The sequence below is a fragment of the Coffea arabica genome, chromosome 10e (genome assembly GCF_036785885.1).
Source record: "Coffea arabica cultivar ET-39 chromosome 10e, Coffea Arabica ET-39 HiFi, whole genome shotgun sequence".
NCBI lineage: Eukaryota > Viridiplantae > Streptophyta > Magnoliopsida > Gentianales > Rubiaceae > Coffea > Coffea arabica.
Window position 1 is genome coordinate 266,476 of NC_092328.1, and position 17,933 is coordinate 284,408.

At 40.2% G+C, this 17,933-nt stretch overlaps 4 protein-coding genes across 6 annotated transcripts; 1 reads left to right on the top strand and 3 right to left on the bottom strand.

Annotated features, from left to right (window-relative positions):
* Nucleotides 1–702: 702 nt before the first annotated feature.
* On the bottom strand, nucleotides 703–4,581 carry LOC140003751 (psbP domain-containing protein 3, chloroplastic-like). 3 transcript variants are annotated; one of them, XM_072067780.1, is made up of 11 exons: nucleotides 4,162–4,581; nucleotides 3,951–4,029; nucleotides 3,573–3,736; nucleotides 3,352–3,423; nucleotides 2,696–2,776; nucleotides 2,515–2,597; nucleotides 2,247–2,322; nucleotides 1,857–1,975; nucleotides 1,683–1,727; nucleotides 1,151–1,355; nucleotides 703–1,018 (listed from the first exon to the last, which is right to left on the bottom strand). In XM_072067780.1, exons 1-10 carry the CDS (start codon nucleotides 4,316–4,318, stop codon nucleotides 1,317–1,319), a joined length of 915 nt encoding a protein of 304 aa, XP_071923881.1. In that variant the 5' UTR covers nucleotides 4,319–4,581; the 3' UTR covers nucleotides 703–1,018; nucleotides 1,151–1,316. The 3 variants fall into 3 exon arrangements, with proteins under 3 accessions (XP_071923881.1, XP_071923880.1, XP_071923882.1); XM_072067779.1 differs by having other exon boundaries at nucleotides 703–1,063; XM_072067781.1 differs by having other exon boundaries at nucleotides 703–1,063; nucleotides 1,151–1,372.
* Nucleotides 4,582–5,393: 812 nt separating this feature from the next.
* LOC140015284 (AT-hook motif nuclear-localized protein 10-like) lies at nucleotides 5,394–11,488 on the top strand. The gene is made up of 6 exons (XM_072067287.1): nucleotides 5,394–5,905; nucleotides 6,676–7,283; nucleotides 8,492–8,544; nucleotides 9,393–9,524; nucleotides 10,075–10,236; nucleotides 10,988–11,488. Exons 2-6 carry the CDS (start codon nucleotides 6,722–6,724, stop codon nucleotides 11,204–11,206), a joined length of 1,128 nt encoding a protein of 375 aa, XP_071923388.1. The 5' UTR covers nucleotides 5,394–5,905; nucleotides 6,676–6,721; the 3' UTR covers nucleotides 11,207–11,488.
* Nucleotides 11,489–11,901: 413 nt separating this feature from the next.
* On the bottom strand, nucleotides 11,902–15,507 carry LOC140015283 (uncharacterized). Its single transcript, XM_072067286.1, has 5 exons — nucleotides 14,938–15,507; nucleotides 14,225–14,567; nucleotides 13,536–13,813; nucleotides 13,140–13,336; nucleotides 11,902–12,527 (listed from the first exon to the last, which is right to left on the bottom strand). Exons 1-5 carry the CDS (start codon nucleotides 15,125–15,127, stop codon nucleotides 12,087–12,089), a joined length of 1,449 nt encoding a protein of 482 aa, XP_071923387.1. The 5' UTR covers nucleotides 15,128–15,507; the 3' UTR covers nucleotides 11,902–12,086.
* A 346-nt stretch (nucleotides 15,508–15,853) lies between these two features.
* LOC113712207 (heavy metal-associated isoprenylated plant protein 28) lies at nucleotides 15,854–16,833 on the bottom strand. Its single transcript, XM_027235528.2, has 3 exons — nucleotides 16,651–16,833; nucleotides 16,417–16,489; nucleotides 15,854–16,268 (listed from the first exon to the last, which is right to left on the bottom strand). Exons 1-3 carry the CDS (start codon nucleotides 16,654–16,656, stop codon nucleotides 16,060–16,062), a joined length of 288 nt encoding a protein of 95 aa, XP_027091329.2. The 5' UTR covers nucleotides 16,657–16,833; the 3' UTR covers nucleotides 15,854–16,059.
* Nucleotides 16,834–17,933: the final 1,100 nt, after the last annotated feature.

The window sequence follows — 17,933 nt, forward strand, 5'->3', positions numbered from 1 at the left end:
TTGCGTCGTGCTATCCGAACTGCAAACACTGATCTGGCAAAATGTGGTCCCTGAAAAGGCCATGGATAAGGAAAAAATAGGTTACTTTTACATTTCGGGTTAGAGAAGTTGATTGCGAGAGGCCAATGATGTCTAGGTTAGATTGGTCCATGAATGTCGAACCTGAAAAATGCCGGCAATGACAATAATAATACTACCATCTCATTCTCATCTTTCAAGGTTACTTAACCCAATCGGCGCCTCACCGGTATGAGATGAGAATAATGGAAACAGGAAAGTTTCTTACCGGGGAAATGGCGTTGTGTTTGGATTGCATTTTTCATGATTTTTCATGGAAAAATTAGTATAGTTATTTGATGTATGTGAGGGAAAAAGATAATAGGGAAATGTGATCACGGAAAATAATGTAATTTTTTGACGAAAAACTGCAATCCAAACAAGGCACAGCTAGTGGTTGTAAAGGAAAACAACACTCCCTTTTTTTTTTTTTGGTCGAAACGATAAGTTGTAAAGGGAAGGGTGCAACACGAGGAAAGCAACACTCGTTTAGGAGTAAAAACTTCTAATGCTCGCATAAATAAACAAGAGTACGTGCAACTACGCAACAGAATGGATGTTACACCGCCATTAATGTGGTAAGGGCATCCTCATCCACCGCCATTAATGTGGTAAGGGCATCCTCCTCCTGAACAGGAACACAAATAGAACCAAACCATATGCTTGGTTTCAAACTCAAAAACTCATTTCGAAAGCTCGAGAGTCTCGAAAGTTCCTGCTTTATGGATACAAGCAAAGCACATGAACGCACAGGTACTTGGTAAACAGAGCAAAAAACGTCCCGGGAAAGTTCATGTCATGCTTATTTCTTACAAGGAAATTGCACACTAGTAGTATAGCATAGCAGTCACAGCACTTCCACAACATATCTTGAAGTTTTCCGGGATCTATCCAGTTTAAAGCCTAAAAAACCGTGTGCTGAGTATTGTATAACACGAGTATCTGAGTTGCTTTTCGAGTTCTGCAGATCAAGTAAGCCAGTCCAATTTGACGTAAACAACAAAATCTACATGCACAAGACATTTGATATAAAAATGGTATTTCAAAATAGGAGAAAACGGCTCATTTTGAGCATTAGTAAGAATCTACTCACCTATTTATTTAGCACTAGGACTAAACAAAGGTCCATCTAATTCAAAATGGCCGACAAGTCCCCAGAAAATAGAACTTCACCTCCTTACATTGAAATGCAATGCTGGATTTTGAGTTTCCATGCAACATGTTCTTCCACCTAAGACTTTAAAAATCGGAATTCCAGCCTAATTATAATGAACCTCATTTGCAGCAACTAGATTAATCTGAAAGAAGCAACAGCCTGCAAAGAATCAGAGCATATCATCATAAGGAAAATCAATCATTTGATGCTTACATCGGCTTATGTCTCTATTGCTTGTCCAGGTTCATGCATGTAGTTTGAATGTTTAACCACTAACAAAAATAGCAACCTGAGATTTAATATCATTTACTAACTTTTAATAACTGATACTTGCGTACCAAAATTAAGCTGGCAGGACACTAGATATAGATATCTCAGCATGACAAGATTACATGGCCATGAACTGAATTTAGAGCACAAAGACTTTGGGTTCAGAAAACTGAAACAATCAAAAGGCTAGTAACTTGACCTTCTCGATTGTGGAACCATATTTCTCTGCCTCCTCTTCAACAAACTGTAGTGTGTGGTAATCATCAGTCCGGATATTAGGAATCATGAGTTACCAAGTACAGTCAAAAATTACAAAACTGACTTCGAAAATACAATATAGACAGAAGAGTTGCAGGTGATTGAACTACAATACCTGCCCAGTGAGAGTATACAATCTATTGTACCAACCATTATTTGCTATTCCAAGCACCGAAAATAAGTGTCTACGACTTTCACCAGGATTTTGGAGTGTGTACTCGATGTAGTATAATCCTATAAAAAGAAATTAATCATTAACAGAAAAAAACCAGAAATTCTAAAACACCTTTGTACTTGGAATAAGCCCCTCATAAAACAAGCAAATGTAGACTGCGAGAAAAAGGACAAGAGCAACAACTCCAGTTACCGAGTCATTAAATTACAATATGTGAGTTATGACTATGCATGGACTGTTTAATCAACAACAGACAAGAGGTCTCCATCCAATGACTGAATGTTTCTTCCACGCTGTCATGATATCAGACACAGGAGAAAGTTGTGTTACCATTAGCAGCTTTGGAATCTATAAGTTTTGCTGCAACACCCGGTGGCCTTTGCCAGCTTCTATCCAACCCACTAACCTGCTTAGATCAGTAAAAGTGTACGGGTTAAGCATGTCAATATCACAACCATATCTGATGTAGGGATTGGTGGAAGCAAAGGAACAAACACCAGGAAAATAAGATCCTGGGGAGGCTGGCAAAAGCATAGGGGAAGGCAGTATTTGGACGAGAGGAAGAGCAGAGAAAACTCAAGATGGATAAATTTCCCACCAGAGTTTCTGCAAAAGCATCAACTTTGCCGAAGGATTCCAATCTGGTGAAATCAGCACCAAGGCCCGTGATCACTATGCTGACTGAGGGAATAAAGTGGGCATTTTGTAAAATTCAAGAAGTCATACCGAAGCTATGGATGGATGGAGCAGAGTGTAGATTGCAACCAACAAAAATTTACCATTTGAATTAGAAGGCTCTTGAGGGTAGAAGGCAGTGAGCGACCTTATCCCATCACCCTCCCCACTGCCCACTTGCCAATCTGGAGATTAATCATACCTCAGGAATAAAGAATCATGTTATGGGGATAGAAGCTGATTATAAAAGAAGCTAACCAAAAGCAGAAGCTGATTATAAAAATTTAAAGCAGTAGCTAATAATAAAAATTTAAAGCAGAAGCTGGTTATAAAGAAGCTAACTACGAAGCAAAGTGGAAAGCCTTGAGCCAAGATGCAAACTTGGACAGCGAAAGCATGCTGCTCCCGACCTTGAAAAATTAATGCATTTGCTTGAAATTTAGAAACGTAGATAAAGCACCAGTACTTAATACTACTAGCAAATTAAGAAAAAACTGGCATAATTGGAGTTGACGATTTTGGAAAAAGAGAATACTTGGTATTGATAAATTTGATAATGCGCAGGGATTTCAGAATCTACTCCCATTTAACCCAAGATTATGGTTATGGAAGCGATAAAGGGTAAAACTTTTTCAAGAAATGGAACACTAAGGATCGCATATGTAAGAGTTAATACAAGAGCAAATTGTGTCGCACCAAATTCTGTCCAATGTGAGGCGGAATCAAAAAGATAGAAGAGGGAGGGAGGTAGTGAATGTACCTCGAGGTATCAGAATCTGGAACTTATTAACATCATCTGAATATACACGAAAGTAATCTTGTGCGGGGGCATCTAAAAGGCATTCCAGACGAGAGGTGAAGGTGTGAAACAAATGTTGCAGCGGTAGGAAAACAGTAAATACAGTGAAAAGAAAGATGGAAGCCGGGGAGAGGAGGAAAAGAGGGATGAAGGGTGTTGTTTATCTCTAAGTGTAATGTTACCGGTGTCTCTTGAAAAAGCAACAGAATTAGCATTAGCAATGGGAGTGGTAATTAACGCAAGAGGGAGGGAACATGAGCCAGCAGCAACGACCCCCTGAAGCAACAGCACTCTCCTTTTGGTCGGCCGGGCAGCAGCAGATTGGTTTTGATGCTGACTCCAGCAACTGTTCATGGAAAGGGAAAAAAAAAAGGAAATTAAAAAGCTAATCAATCAGCAAATGGTTTGAGATTGAATTATAGAAAAAAAAATCCTAGTTTTAAGTGACAAAGACAATTATCCTTATAGTGAATGGGGTGGGATTGAGGACTGAAATCCAGAACTAGGAAAACCACATGGTTAAGGAGAGAGAGAAGCGAATAATGGGGCGGAAAGAATACCCGTCATCGGTATCAACATCAACGTTGGAGCAGGAGAGATTTAAGGTGGTGAGGTAGGTGTTTCTTTTGCGGAGGCCTCCTGCAGAGAATTGAAGATAAATAAATTCTACTAGAAGTAGAGAGACCTCATTAGACTAGACTCAGTGACTCGCTACTACCACTACCGCTACTACGAGTACGTAGTGACGAGCAAAAGGAAGAAAAAAGAGACCATTGAGTTTGAAGGGAGAAGATGATGATGGTTTAGTGGTGGTGCACAAGTGGGAGAGCTGAGTCAGGCTGAGGCGGCGGCGGCGGTACTGAGACTGCAGGCGCAAGAAGAAGATGCTACAGCAGCAGCTGCGGAGGCCTTCAGCCACCAATGCCATCGTTGCCCAATTTGTTTGTTCGGTTGGTTGGTTGGATTTGGTTATCGGTTAATCCCCACCGCGCATTTCATTTCATCCCTGTCTACGTTTCTAGCAGTATCAGTACTGGTATACTACTGCTACTACTGGAGTGGTGTGGTGGGTTGGTGTCTGGTCGGAGTCATCAGTCATGTACTCGTACTGCTCTCTTATCTTCTATCTAATCTTCTAAGCTCTAAGGTGGTTAGTGGCAGTAGAGGAAACAGCTTTCTTTTCGCCCCCCCCCCCCCCCCCTTTTTTTTCTTTCTTTTTATTAAGGAGTATCTTATAATTTTGTCTTTTGTTTGGGGGGGGGGGGGGGTTGGAGTCCTGTCCTCTCGTGCGGACATCAGGAAAATTATTCGGCCCATTTTGTGCAATGTAATTTTATATGGATACGATATAACTCACTCTCAATAACAACGTGTAATTATAGAATAAGTTTTTATAGATCCCACACGCATGATAACCCTGATGATAATCGGAGGAGGAAGCCAATAAAATTTTATCCTATAATTATACGTTATTAAAACATATATAGTAACATCTTATGCATTTTATATAAAATCGACCTAGTTACATGGTTTTCTTGGCAATCGTTCGAGTCTCGTGTCCCCAATAACAATCAGCTCAATTTCCGCGTCTCTAAATTGGGGAGATGCATTTGTATTGATATTAGAGGGAGGTTATTTGGAATTTTTTTTTTTGAATTACGAGCTATTATAGAAGAAATTTGTGTGATGTGATGTATGTGAGTATAAAAAAATAAAAAAAAAAAAAAACTTAGAGAGAAGGGAGAAAAAAGTTTTCCAAATCATTAACGACTTTGCTTTTTATTATTATTATTATTTTTTACGACGGACATTATCTCAAAGGAAATATCAGTTGAAGGAAACTAAAATAATGGTAGACACGCAAAGTAAGTATTAGTAGTAAGGACCATTTATTGATTGGTAGGAGGCACACTACTAATTAATCTTTCAGCAAATGGAAAGTGCATTAGCATTGGCATTGGACAAGGGCCCGTCGTCGGGTAGAACTTAGAAGCGCAGCGCTCTTAAACTACTCTCCTCCCTCTCTCTCCCCAACCAAAATGCAACAATAAAATGCAGTATTTTAGCCCGCCCGCTGCTCAAACTGAAGAAGCAAATCCTTTCCTGGCTAGGTAGTCAGTACTAAGTAGTAGTGAGTGCTACTAAAATCAATGGGAAGAAGAAAGCGAGAGGAGGAGCGGTGGTGATTTGGGACAAAAGTTTACCCCCGTAGCCTAGCCGTAGATAGATCTCCGGGCCAGCCTCTCTAACCCCTCCTCCCAAAAACAGAAAAAATCACAACAAATATATATATATAAGTTAAAAAAAAAAAAAAAAAATTACACCACACCCCTAATTTTTAATTTCACCCTCCCCACACCAAATCCCAAAACCCCCTTCTCCTTCTCACTCCCTCTCTTTCACACTGGACTGCTAGTGTATAATTTACCAACCAAATTCTCCTTTTCTTCCCCATTCTCATCCCTGGATTCTATCCTCCGCCATTTCCGCTTACTTTTTTCCCGTATCTTTGTTGGTAAGCAATTTTCCTCCTTTTTTTTTTGTTTTTAAAATTTTCTCTGTTGTTGTTTTTTTTTTTTTACTATTTTCTTTTCAATTTTGCTGTGAGTTTTTCCATTTCAAAAAAAAAAGGAAAAGAAACGAAGAAGAAGAAAAAGAAAAAGAAAAAGAAAAAGAAGAGAAGAGAAAGGGCCCTGAGTAAATCAGCTACTACAATTCTGGAAAAATGAAAAACATCATCATCCTGGTCGTTTTGGCTGGATTTTCTTCCAGCTTTGGGGTTTCTGGTTTCCTGCCCCATTTTCGTTTTATTTGATCTGTTCAAAACTTCGGACATTCCTCCCCTGCACATCTCTTTTTTTCTGTTTCTTAAAAGCCATTTTGCTTTCCACTCCCACACCGACCATTTTACGCTTCTTCCTCTACGTTCCACTTTTGTTTTATATGTATTATGTTTTTTTGTTTGCTTGTTTTTTCACTTCTGCTAAACCTCCTTGAAATTCCCAATTCCTTTCCTTCCCAAAATTCTACTTACTAGTATAAGCTTTCAAATTTATATTTTTTGTATTCATTTTTGTTATAACTAGCAGCAGCATAACTTTTTTTGGGGGGGGGGGGGGTTAGCTTCGAAGTAACTTTAGGGTTTTTTTTGGTTTTTGTGCGTGTCTGTGTGTGTGTAGGTGCTGAGGAAGCCTAATGTCCTTCCTCCTGAACTGAAGATCAAAATGTTAATGCAGCAGTAAAAAAGTTGACATTTTTTTCCCCGTTGTTCCTCTCTCTTTTCAGGTGACCTTTTACTGGGAAAACATTTGTGCGAATTTTTAGAGCAAAAATGTCAGCGTCTGAGGCTGGAGGTGGAGGAGGAGGGGAAGTGATCACTGCTACCATCACCAGGGACAACACCTCATTCTCCCTCCCGTCCATCCAGAAATCTCCGCCACCTCCTCCCGCTCCCCCCCAGCCCCAGTCCCTCCTCCACAGCCTGTCTTTCGCCTACCCCAACGACCCACCTAATCTCTACAAACCTCCTCTCTCAGCCTCTTCCCCGCCATACCAGCCCGCCACCGCCGACTCCTCCGCCCCTGCCTCCTCTGGTCTGCTGCTTTCTAACAATGTCAACCTCAATTCTGGTGCCGACACCGTCAAGCGCAAGAGAGGAAGGCCCAGAAAGTACGGCCCAGATGGTTCCATAGCCATGGCTCTCATGCCCTCTCCTCCTCCAACTGCTGCTGCTCCGCCTCCACCTGGCGTACATTTCTCTCCATCACTGCACCAGCCTCCCTCTCTTGCTGTTCCTCCACCTTCTGGTATGCCGTCATCACCGTCACCTTCCACCAAGAAGGCTAGAGGCAGGCCACCTGGTTCTGGCAAAAAGCAACCAGTTGAAGCTTTGGGTATGAATATCAAATTTTTAATATTTCTGCCTCCATCTTAGATACTTATTTTGATTTTTGTCATGGCCATGGCCACCATATGTATATTTAATTTGTTTGTCCACGTGGTTTGGGGGCTGGTAAACATGGAATGTTTTTCTGCTCCAAGTTTGTCCCTTTTATTTCCTTCGCCACCTTCTATTCTGTGAAAAGCCTAATTGCTGTGGTTTATTTTAATACTAGTACGTGGCCGACTGCAGAGACTGCAAGTGAGGGACGGAATATTGGTCATCCCTGGAAGTTTGGATCGGCTTTGATCTGGCTCCCAGAATCTTAGCATTATTCTAAAATTACCATTATGCCCTCCTTTCTGCTGGAGCATTTCCTCTTTTACCTTTTAGAATCCCATTACGTGTGCACTTCTCTTGGACGTATAAATTTCCTCCTCACGTTTATTAATCTAAGCTTTTTTCTAATGCATTTTGAGATCCCTCTATTTGATGTTTCCATGATGATGTATGCTGAGTCTCTATGTTTATGTTTTTTTGGCTGTTAGTAAAACACAGGAAACATATCCTGAACAGGTTGTTTGTAGCCTTTCTCCTCCAATATTGAGTGGAAAATTTCTGCTTTTTAATATTATTATTTCTGCTCTTTTCTGTCCTGTTGCTCATTCTTGCGTGTAGAAGACTTGGACCTTAGAAGAAGTTCCTCAAAGCTTTATGGTCTTTACTTGGTTTAGATGCCTGTGGAGAAAATTGTTGCTTCTGGGAATTTGTATATACTAAAACCTATCCTTTGAATTTTGAAGTCTCACTTTATGTGTGTAGATAGATTACTGAATGCCATTCTTTTGTTTCCCTGAAATTGTGGCTTCAATCGTCGGAAATTTTATGGCTAATGTACTTTGGGCTTATTAAAAAGTGAAAAAGTCTGCTTATTCTGTTGGTTTTTGACGTCATTGCGAGCCTGATACTGTGTTCTTTTTTTTCCTTCATATCTTCTCTCTCTAAAATTGGTCTTTTCTGTTGTCAGAGTTGTGTGGCTTGTATAGTTTGGGTATTGCAACATGAAAACATGTAGTTATTTTGCCAATTTTCTGAAATGGTTTTGACTTCTGTGTTGCACTAGCCTCTATTATTTCCTTGTATGTGTTCTTATACTTATTTCTGTTGTTGTTTTGGTTCATCCCCTGGAAATTGGTTACTGACAAAAGATTTTGCCTACAGGATCGGTTGGAATAGGATTTACACCGCATGTCATAACTGTCAAAGCTGGGGAGGTTAGCTCTTTAACTCTCTTCTTGCTAACTAGAAAAGCAATAGCGGTGGAAAAGCCAAAATTTGCTTATGTAACTGTATATTGTTAAGGAACTGATGTGAGTGAGCACAAGATCCACACACACACACACACACAGAGTTCATGTGCAACCAAAATCAATTAGTGGCTTGCAACAGTTGCGCTGTTTTTCTACAAGTCCATGGTATTCTACATTTTCTTTCATGTAGCTGTGGATGCTTTTGTCTTCCGTTGTCTCAATAGATGTGATCTTTGTTTTAAGGGACTGTTGCATGCAGAAAGTCTGTGCGGTGAATAATTGAAAACTAAATAATTGTCAGTCTTGTTTGGTTAACTGAAAGCAAGGTACTTCTACTGTCATAAATGTCAACCCTACAAGAGCCATTTACTGTAATTTCATTTCTGGCATTTTTTGCTTGAGGAAGCTTCTTGCTTGGGAGAATCTCTTCCATATGGGAATTCTGGAGTGATTAGATTTAGCTTATGCTCAGCAGTGTACCAATTTAGTATCCTTTTTCTAAAAGTTCTTCAATTTTCTGCTTTTGCCTTCTGCAATCATATTTTTTGAGCAATGAATGATGCAGTAGTTGACATGTTGGGTTTTATAGGGGAATGTCTTTATTTTAATTATGTTTATATTGACATGATAGTTGTACTTGGCCTACGGCTCATTAAATCATGCCTTGATGGAAGAAGCTTGATACTTGGACATCAAAGATTCTAAAAGGGCCTCCCTTTCTTTACCATTTTCAAACATTTATCCTGTGGAGAGTGTTTAGTTGAAACAAAAAGCCTAATGGGTTTATCAACCTTATTATTTGCTTTTTGCAGGACGTGTCTGCCAAAATAATGTCCTTTTCTCAGCATGGCCCTAGAGCCGTCTGTATTTTGTCTGCAAATGGGGCCATATCAAATGTGACTCTTCGTCAAACTGCAACATCCGGCGGAACTGCAACTTACGAGGTTTCAGTGCTTAACTGTTTTATTCATAGTGCTAATTGTGATGGTATGACTGGTGGATAATATTTGATTCGTAGGATGTTAATGCTGGTCAATTTAAAGAATCTCTCTCCTCCTTTCTCTCTCACACATATTTGCACTGGTTATGAGTTACTATTGGATTGATGGACTTTTGATGTATATCTTACACTAACATACATATCCCCTGCCATGATCACAGAGAAGACCTATGACACTCTCCTGGACCACAAGATGCGTTAAGAAATCTAACATGTTAAATTTAGAAAGATTCATTCTTAGCGTGCTATTGTCGTCTGAACTTCTTGCTGCTTGTGTTTGGGAATTAAGAGTTATCTTGGTGTTTATGTTGTTTGCAGATATCCTTCATCTTGAAATGTTATAATCTGAATTTTGTCCATGCTTAGTATATGTTTAAATGTTAGCATTTTATCCTTGACTTTGTTGAACTTGCACTTCGTTGGTGGAAATATCTATCTATTCAAACTTAAGTTACATTCTAATTTCTTATTTTTTGTCAACGCTTTCCATGTAGGGTCGGTTTGATATTCTGTCTCTTTCTGGTTCATTTTTGCTATCTGAAGTTGGTGGCCAGCGGAGCAGAACTGGTGGGCTAAGCATCTCATTGGCTGGACCAGATGGACGGGTTCTTGGTGGTTGTGTGGCAGGTCTTCTGACTGCTGCATCCCCTGTTCAGGTTTGTTTTGCACTTGATACGCTCTTTGATTATGACTTGCAGTGGTCTCTGTTGTATCCTCTTTCAGTATGACTTGCAGTGGTTTCTTTTTTTTTTTTTGTGCTTTCTGTTGTTGGTTTACACATAATACTATTTGTTATTTAGCACCTTTACTTCTTATCTAGTTTCCTTAAATTATTTTTGTGATTTAAACTTTGTGTAGTCGCATTATGGAATGTACATAAGCACTCCCGTAGCAAGTCAATTATCGCAAGCTTGAACCTATTTAATTTAAGAGAGAGAGAGAGAGGAAGTCATTGACGTTGAAACTTCATGTGGTCTCAATCATCCTCAAACTTGTGCCATTCGCACATGAATGATGAAAAATTGAACGGAGTAACTGGCTAATGATATATTATTTGCTGCTGTGGTTTTGTAATTTATTTATTTTGCTTCTCGTGGGTAAATTGCTATTACCGTGTTTGGGACTTGCAGTAATTTGGCGAGGGGAAGTCTTTCAAACAGGCAAATTACCCTTTTTGGCTTTGTATGTGCATGTCAAGAGCGCATGATATGTTTAACTTGTTGTACACTGATTACTCTTGGGGTTTAAGATGATGGAGATGCACTTTCTTTCGATGTAGTTTATCTTTTGGACTGGGCATACATTTATTATTAATAATAAGCGGAGTAACACGTCGCATTTTTTGCCCCAACTAATAAAATCTGTTTATGATGGGACTATGGGAGTGTGATAGTTTCTTCCGTGCAGGTCATTGTTGGCAGTTTTGTGGCTGATGGTCGCAAGGAGTCGAAAACAGTTAACCATGTGGCGGAGCCTTCACACGCTCCATTGAAGGTTAATCCCAGCGGGGCCAGCAGCCCTCCATCTCGCGGGACTCTCAGTCTCAGTGAATCTTCTGGCAGCCCATTAAATCACAGCACTGGGGCCTGCAATAATGTTAGTGCACAAGGCATGCCGTGGAAATAAATACTATAATACGAGTGAATGAACAAAGGAGGCTAGTTGGCAAGTGGCACATCCTGGGGAGATTGTAATTCAAAACCAACCTAGGTTGTAATTCTAGTTGTGCAGAGTGTGGAACCGTAGTCATTTGTATTGGTGGGGGTAGTCAGCCTGCGTTTTATTTCGTGCTTTATTAATTAGCTTAAATTTAGGGTTTTAAAGATACTGATGATGATGTTGTGGTTTAGTTTACTACTGTTGTAGAATTTTTTTTTTGGGTCAATGATAGTGGGCAGTTTTAGGTTCTGCGTTTTCTGTTCTTTCTTGATGCGGAGTAATTTTTCTGCCGCTCTCCTCGGTGCCCTTGAGGAGGATGAAGAAGCGGTAATTTGGTCATAATAGAACTAGACTCGAGCTGCTGTCAAGTGCTTAGCGTTTGTAGGTAATTCATAAAACATTCTGGGCCACCGATTTTTTCGGATCACCAGAGTGTAGATTTGATGAAATGAACCACAGGCGATGCAAGATCCATGTGCTTTCATTTCCCCTTTGCAGACGACTATGGGTGGATTCTGGTATGAGGAGGGTAGGGTGCAACTGTGCAAGTGAATTATGTAGTCTTGTCCGTGATAATCCACCTGATCAGCTGCATCCCTAACAAATCTGCAGCTTATCTCTCTGCTCACCGGCAACACCTCAAGGACTCGATTGTACTAGCATTTTACAGAATTACCTTAAATTCAATAAAATATTGGAAATGAAGAATAAAATCCAAGCTCATGTAGTAGCATTTAAGAGAGCTAAACTACCCAAAAACATGGAAAACCACCGTTTCCATAGCATAAGAATTTTGCATAAATGAGTCGCGGCTTTGGTAAGTAAGAGCTTTGGAACAGCAGCTCTTTCACCTCAATCTTTTGGCTCTCTTCAACAAGAAACGCAAAGAAAAAAACCCCAAAGCAAAAGTTTGCCAAAACCATCCCTTGGAATTTGCAGGATCCACCTTTTTCGCAAGATTCCAAGCATATATAGCTTCACCAACATGTAATGCAGCCGATATAAGGAAAAGCAACCTCAATGCTGTCACAGAACGCAGGAACAGAAGACTAAAAGATCTAACTAGGGGAACAGGTCCAAAATCTGGAAGGTAAGCAGCGGCAAATAGTGAAAGCATTCCAATCACACAGAACAGCCATGCATATATTGTAGGCCCATCCAAATTTCTCCTCTTCTTGTCTTGCCAATGCGAGATGGTTGCTGCCATACCCTCGCGAGGACTCACCATAGGGATGTACCCAAGCTCCTCTTTTGCTTTCACAAAGGAGAAGTAATGGGTTACACCAACCTGCCAATGTGTAGAATTTCAAGAGATGTTGCCATCAAGTACCTTGACTCGCATCTAACTGGAAGAATTAATGTAGAGGATCTGTTTTTTAATTTCCAAAAACAAACAACCGAAGAAAATCTATTTTCAACTCACTAATATGCACATAAAAGGCATTTCTCAAACTAGTAAATTCTGTTGTGTGTCACAGGAAGTCAAAAACATAAACAAATTAATGCCCCAGAATGAACCTAATCGCTTGTATCCCCTCATGGTATGAGGCATTCACCTCACTCTAGCACCGTATACTGGCTGTAGTGAAGGGGTAACTTAATCAACCGGCAGACAGGATAAGAAGAAGAAAATGTTAAAAGAGTAGAGTTCTCTTGAAGTCTCAGAAACAGACTTCTCCTACTCATATGAAATGATTCATTTTGATCTCACTAAAATTAGTAAAATGTCAAGGAGACTATTACGGATTACAGCGATTGCAATGAGAAAACAAAGAGAGTAACAAGATTGACAATTACGTGGTTGGGTTCCAGTTATTTATTTATGGTATAGCTAGAAAACATATTGTAAGTATAGAGAGAATTAAAGAGATAAAAATTAATTGGCATCTCATAGGTGCACCTTGTACACTTCAGCGGGAAGCATCAGTGGTTGAGGAAGCCATGATCGATTCAACCACGGGTACATAAAACTGTAGAAAGCCCAAAAGAAATTCCCTAAAAGCAGAGCATGGCGAACAGCTAATGACGCCTTTGGGAGTTCATAATCTAAACTATTGAGCAGTGGATGGAGGAACTCGAAACTATTGACTGGAGAACCTGCGCATAAAAGAGCAATCATGAAGCTAGATGACAAGTTAGGTATTATTACTCAAGCAAGTTCAGAATTGTAGCCTTTCAAATGAGGTTCACATGAACAACAGAGATTAGCGTCAGATATCAACCTGATCCAAGAGCCCCATGATAGTAATACGATTTGAGCTAACAAAATCAACTCCGAGCTAAAAATGAAAAATACCGTCAGATATGAAGTAAGGCTGGCCAGCAGCAATGGGAGATCCTTCTTTTCCAGGGATGTCATCCAAAAGTCCCATGCTGGCTAACAGTAGGGCTAGTACAAGGTTGTCCACATAAACCCAGTCAGTTTTCACACTTGGATTTCCAACTCTAAACGGCAGCAGACCTAACTTGGCAAAATTTACAATCCTCGGCAGGTGCCTTTCTTCGCCAGGCCCATAAATTGCAGCAGGACGCACAGCACACGTGTACAGGCATTTTCCATTTTTGTTTGTGTTCCTGTGGACGTAAAAATGTGATACTACTCAGTACATAAATGAAGATTCCATAAGGTGAGAATGTTGCAAGCTTTAAAAAAAGTTGCGGTTTTCGAGATACCTAAACTGCACTAAATACAATAGACCAATATCAGGGACACGACAATCATAAATTGTTGGGCAGAAGAAGTATATATTTGTGTAGACTTATGAACTGATGATGCTCAAAACTCAAAGTAGAGTTTCATCAAGCAATAAATTCACAATAGGATGAGCTGATGCGATTAATTGAGACATGCATTGAAACATGATGATATGCTACTGCAGACAGTTGGGAGATGGAAAAACATGTTGATTTTGATATTAAAAATAGAAGGCAGGTAAGTGCATGTATGATGGTATTGCATAGTAGTAGTAGTATTTATTTAGATACCTGAGGGGGCGGCCATTAGTCTTCAAAACCAGTTGCTCGGCAATAGCTTTACTACGACCATAAGGATCAACGTGGTGATCCATGGGGAAGTAAGGTAGAGTTTCATTGCCATTCACAATTTCTTGTCCACCAAACACAACATTGTAGGTGCTGACATATACAAGCCTGGCGATCCCCTGGTGGAGGCAAGCATCCAAGACATGGCAAGTCCCATTGATGTTCACCTCGTCCACCCGACCGTACTGGAGCATTTCCTTCCCGGACATGCCATAAGAGGCCAGGTGGAATACACAGTCCACCCCGCGCAACGCCTTTTCCACATCTTCTTTGCAAGTAACATCCCCTGATGCATATACATTTATTTTATATATATATATATATATCGGATAACCCAGCAATTTTAAACTCTGAGGCTAACCAATCAATGGAAAGCTTTCCAATTCAATTTAATAAAAAAAAATATGCTAGGATACTAACAATTATGATCCCAAGATACAGCATTCTCTAATTTCATCCGGGAAGAATTCATACTTGTCACAAAGGACTGAATTAACTACTCCACGGAAAGAAACAAGTACTTTATACAATAGGAAGGCAAAACTCAGGGAGACTTTTTTTTTTTTTTTTTTCCTCTTAAAAAGAAAAAATTTTATTTTGGAGTCTGGAGGAGTGAAGAGAAATGTTATAATCATAGGAAGGACATGAGGAGTGACCTTGGATCAAGTGGACTCCCTGTTGGCGGAGACGGTCGGAGAAGGAAGAGTGGATATTAAGATCAAAGGCCTTGACTGAGAGCGCCCCTCTCCTGACCAGCTCAAGGCAGAGGGCGGAACCCACGAATCCCGCCCCACCCGTCACCACAAACCTCTTTTTCTCTATCCCTTCGTTCTCGCTCAAATGCATCTTTTTCCGCCGCCTCCTCCAATTCTTTCTTTTTTTCTTTTTGCGTGTCCTTTCTTTTGGGGTTTGAGTGTGAAATCTGAGAAATTTTACCCGGCCGCCGGCCGACCAGAACTCTCAAATGGATGATGCCTGAAGCTACTTATAGTTTAGGTTGTGGAAGAGAGAAGACTGCGGCGCTGGTGGGGCCGTTGACTGACAACTTCTTCTGTCCCGTCCCTCTCTCTCTCTCTCACTCTCTCTCTAGGCTCTTTAGTAGTAGTAATTTAAAAAGCCCCCTGGAGTTCCGCCGGAGTACCCCTCTTTTTTCCTGTCGTCTTCATTATAAGATGTTTTTGGCTCTTTTTTTTTTTTTTTTTGTTTGGGTTTTCAGTTTTCCTCCATGGTAGACCGATCCGATTTAGAGATTTCATCGACGGTAAAAAATTGCAATAATTTAGAGATTTAGAGTTTTCCCCTTTTTATTTTTTCTTTAAGGGGTTTTTTTTTTATTTTTTATTTTTTTTACAGTACTGTGTTAACCGTGAATGTGGAATATTGTTGTTGAACGGATGACGTCACAACAGGCAGGTCAAGTAATCATCACCATATTTTATGGTACGTTGCAACATCACAATTAATAAGAGATTCATTGACCGTAGAAGCCCGAAAGCAAACGTCAACAAAAATAAATAAATAAATAAAGTTTTGGTGGTATTTTTTTTTCCTCGTATTTTCGTGGAATGAAAGGACGGAAAAAGTAGCCCTGCATTAATTGCACCCTTGATGCAGCCACCGGAATTGCCAGCTGCATAAGTCACTCCGGCGATGATAAAAATCTGCTACCACTACTACTAAATTAAACGAATCATAATTAATTTTCTCCCTCCCTAGCTATTTCTTTAAGGAAACCGAAAGAAAAGCATGTATATATGTATAGATATGGAGCAAGAAGTCTAGAAGAAGAAGGTGAAATTGTTGAAGGGGAAGGGGGCTGCTGCGGCGGAGGAGGCATATGCATTGAGGAGCAGGAGCTCATTTTGAGGAGACCAGAAATCAGCTCTGAGGCCACCTCTCCTCACTGCTTTCAGGATCTTGTTGCGATGGGGGCATCCGGTCACCGTTACCTTCTCACTCTTTCCGTCCACTTCCACTTTCTCTATCCCTGTCCCAATACAATAAATGAATCATATACATACCTTTTCAATACAGTACAACCACCAACGACCACTACCACTAGACAGTAGATGCAACCCTCTCCCAAGTCCTTTAATTTACACCGTCTAATTAGCAGTACAGTATAATTTACGTACCCTTCAACTTTGACAGACATTTCCGGAGTCTTTTCTCGTGTATCCCAGCCATCTCCACCTTCATTTCTACGGTCTGCCATCCACAAATTAAACCCAACAAAAGTTAATACTTACTAAGTAATAAATTAAAAGGAAAAAAAAAAAAACTTCAGACGTGCAATGTGTATGTTAACGGAAGAATGATCGACGGGGGAAGAATATATACATATGTATGTATGTATAGTGTTCTATTACCTCCATGAGATTTAAGAATAAAGAATATATGAACCGGAAAACGAAAACGAAACCAAGTGCAGAAAGCCTTTGATTTGCTGAATCAAGAATATAGCAAAACTTCTGGCGGAGGATTGTATTGTGTGTGTGTGTGTGTGTATATATATATATATATAGCAGAGACCGGGGGCTCAAGAGAGAAGCTTAAAAGTAACAAGAACAATCTGAGAACCTTGGGGCATGGTCCGATGGTCGAGGCACTGGCCCGGCTGCTGAGATCATATTTAACTGCTAATCAAGGTGTCAGTTGTGGGGCTGCGTGGTCTGAATAAAGCAATCTGTCCCTCTCTCTCTTTTCAAGTCTCGAGTCTCAAAGATCCAATCTCAAATCATTAGCGTTGACGGGTCCAACCAACCAGCCTTTCCTTCTCCAAAGGAGATCCACACAGACAGACAGTACTTTGTTACTACCACAAGTAATCCAACGCTAAATCCCATGCACTCACGTACGTATTTAATCTGGTACTAGATAAACTAGTTGCTGTACTCTGTTTCATTCTGAAAGCGCATGCCCATTGTTATTGCTAGTCGATCGTTATGCATATATAAGAAAAAAAAATTTTGGAAAAGGCGGCCGGCCCCGAGGAAAGTGATAGCGCTAGAATATAGTATAACATTAGCATATTTGCAGGCATATCGATCTAGGTGAGAAATAAACCAAGGAGCACGTTTGGAATCTCTTCTTCTTTCTTCTTTTGCCTCCTTTAACCCAAAAAACAAAGGGTGTTATTGTTGCTCAATTTGCTTCTAATATTCTTTGCATGCGTTCTCGGATGGGAATGTAAAGAAGCACTCAAAAAGAGTTGGGAGGGGACCATTAATGTCGAACTCGACTGTGCATTATGGTCATTTGTGCACTGATATTTTCAGCAATTAACCTGCCACGAAAAGCCATTGGATGGACCTCCAACCCGACTGTGTAAGTGGGTAAAGCTGTTACTATACTAGTAATATATCGGAAGATGCAGATGCAATGGGATTCCTCATATATATATATATATATGTATATGTATATCAAAGGAAGCAAAAGGAATGTTGAGGAATCTGGGATTATTCATTATCCTGCTGCTGCTGCATCATCTCGTTCACTTTCCGAAGCCAAAGCAGCACGCAGCACATCTTTCTAGAGTTGCTGCAACCCCGTCATCCCCCGATCCGGTTACTAATCATTCAGGTAACCAATGAACTTAATGATGAGTTGCTGCTAATTCATTTGAGGAAATTTGCAGCACCCAATTTGAGTT

Excerpts from the sequence above, each read along its gene's own strand:
- LOC140003751 (XM_072067780.1), bottom strand. The coding sequence starts at position 4,318 with ATGGCATTGGTGGCTGAAGGCCTCCGCAGCTGCTGCTGTAGCATCTTC. Across the intron at positions 4,030-4,161 it reads TTCTCCCTTCAAACTCAATG|GAGGCCTCCGCAAAAGAAAC; the intron begins GTCTCTTTTTTC and ends AATTCTCTGCAG. Across the intron at positions 2,323-2,514 it reads ATGCTTTTGCAGAAACTCTG|GTTAGTGGGTTGGATAGAAG; the intron begins GTGGGAAATTTA and ends TGATCTAAGCAG.
- LOC140015284 (XM_072067287.1), top strand. The coding sequence starts at position 6,722 with ATGTCAGCGTCTGAGGCTGGAGGTGGAGGAGGAGGGGAAGTGATCACT. Across the intron at positions 7,284-8,491 it reads GCAACCAGTTGAAGCTTTGG|GATCGGTTGGAATAGGATTT; the intron begins GTATGAATATCA and ends TTTTGCCTACAG. Across the intron at positions 8,545-9,392 it reads TAACTGTCAAAGCTGGGGAG|GACGTGTCTGCCAAAATAAT; the intron begins GTTAGCTCTTTA and ends TGCTTTTTGCAG.
- LOC140015283 (XM_072067286.1), bottom strand. The coding sequence starts at position 15,127 with ATGCATTTGAGCGAGAACGAAGGGATAGAGAAAAAGAGGTTTGTGGTG. Across the intron at positions 14,568-14,937 it reads GGGAGTCCACTTGATCCAAG|GGGATGTTACTTGCAAAGAA; the intron begins GTCACTCCTCAT and ends TATATGCATCAG. Across the intron at positions 12,528-13,139 it reads TTCCCGCTGAAGTGTACAAG|GTTGGTGTAACCCATTACTT; the intron begins GTGCACCTATGA and ends ACACATTGGCAG.
- LOC113712207 (XM_027235528.2), bottom strand. Across the intron at positions 16,269-16,416 it reads ATGTCTGTCAAAGTTGAAGG|GGATAGAGAAAGTGGAAGTG; the intron begins GTACGTAAATTA and ends GTATTGGGACAG.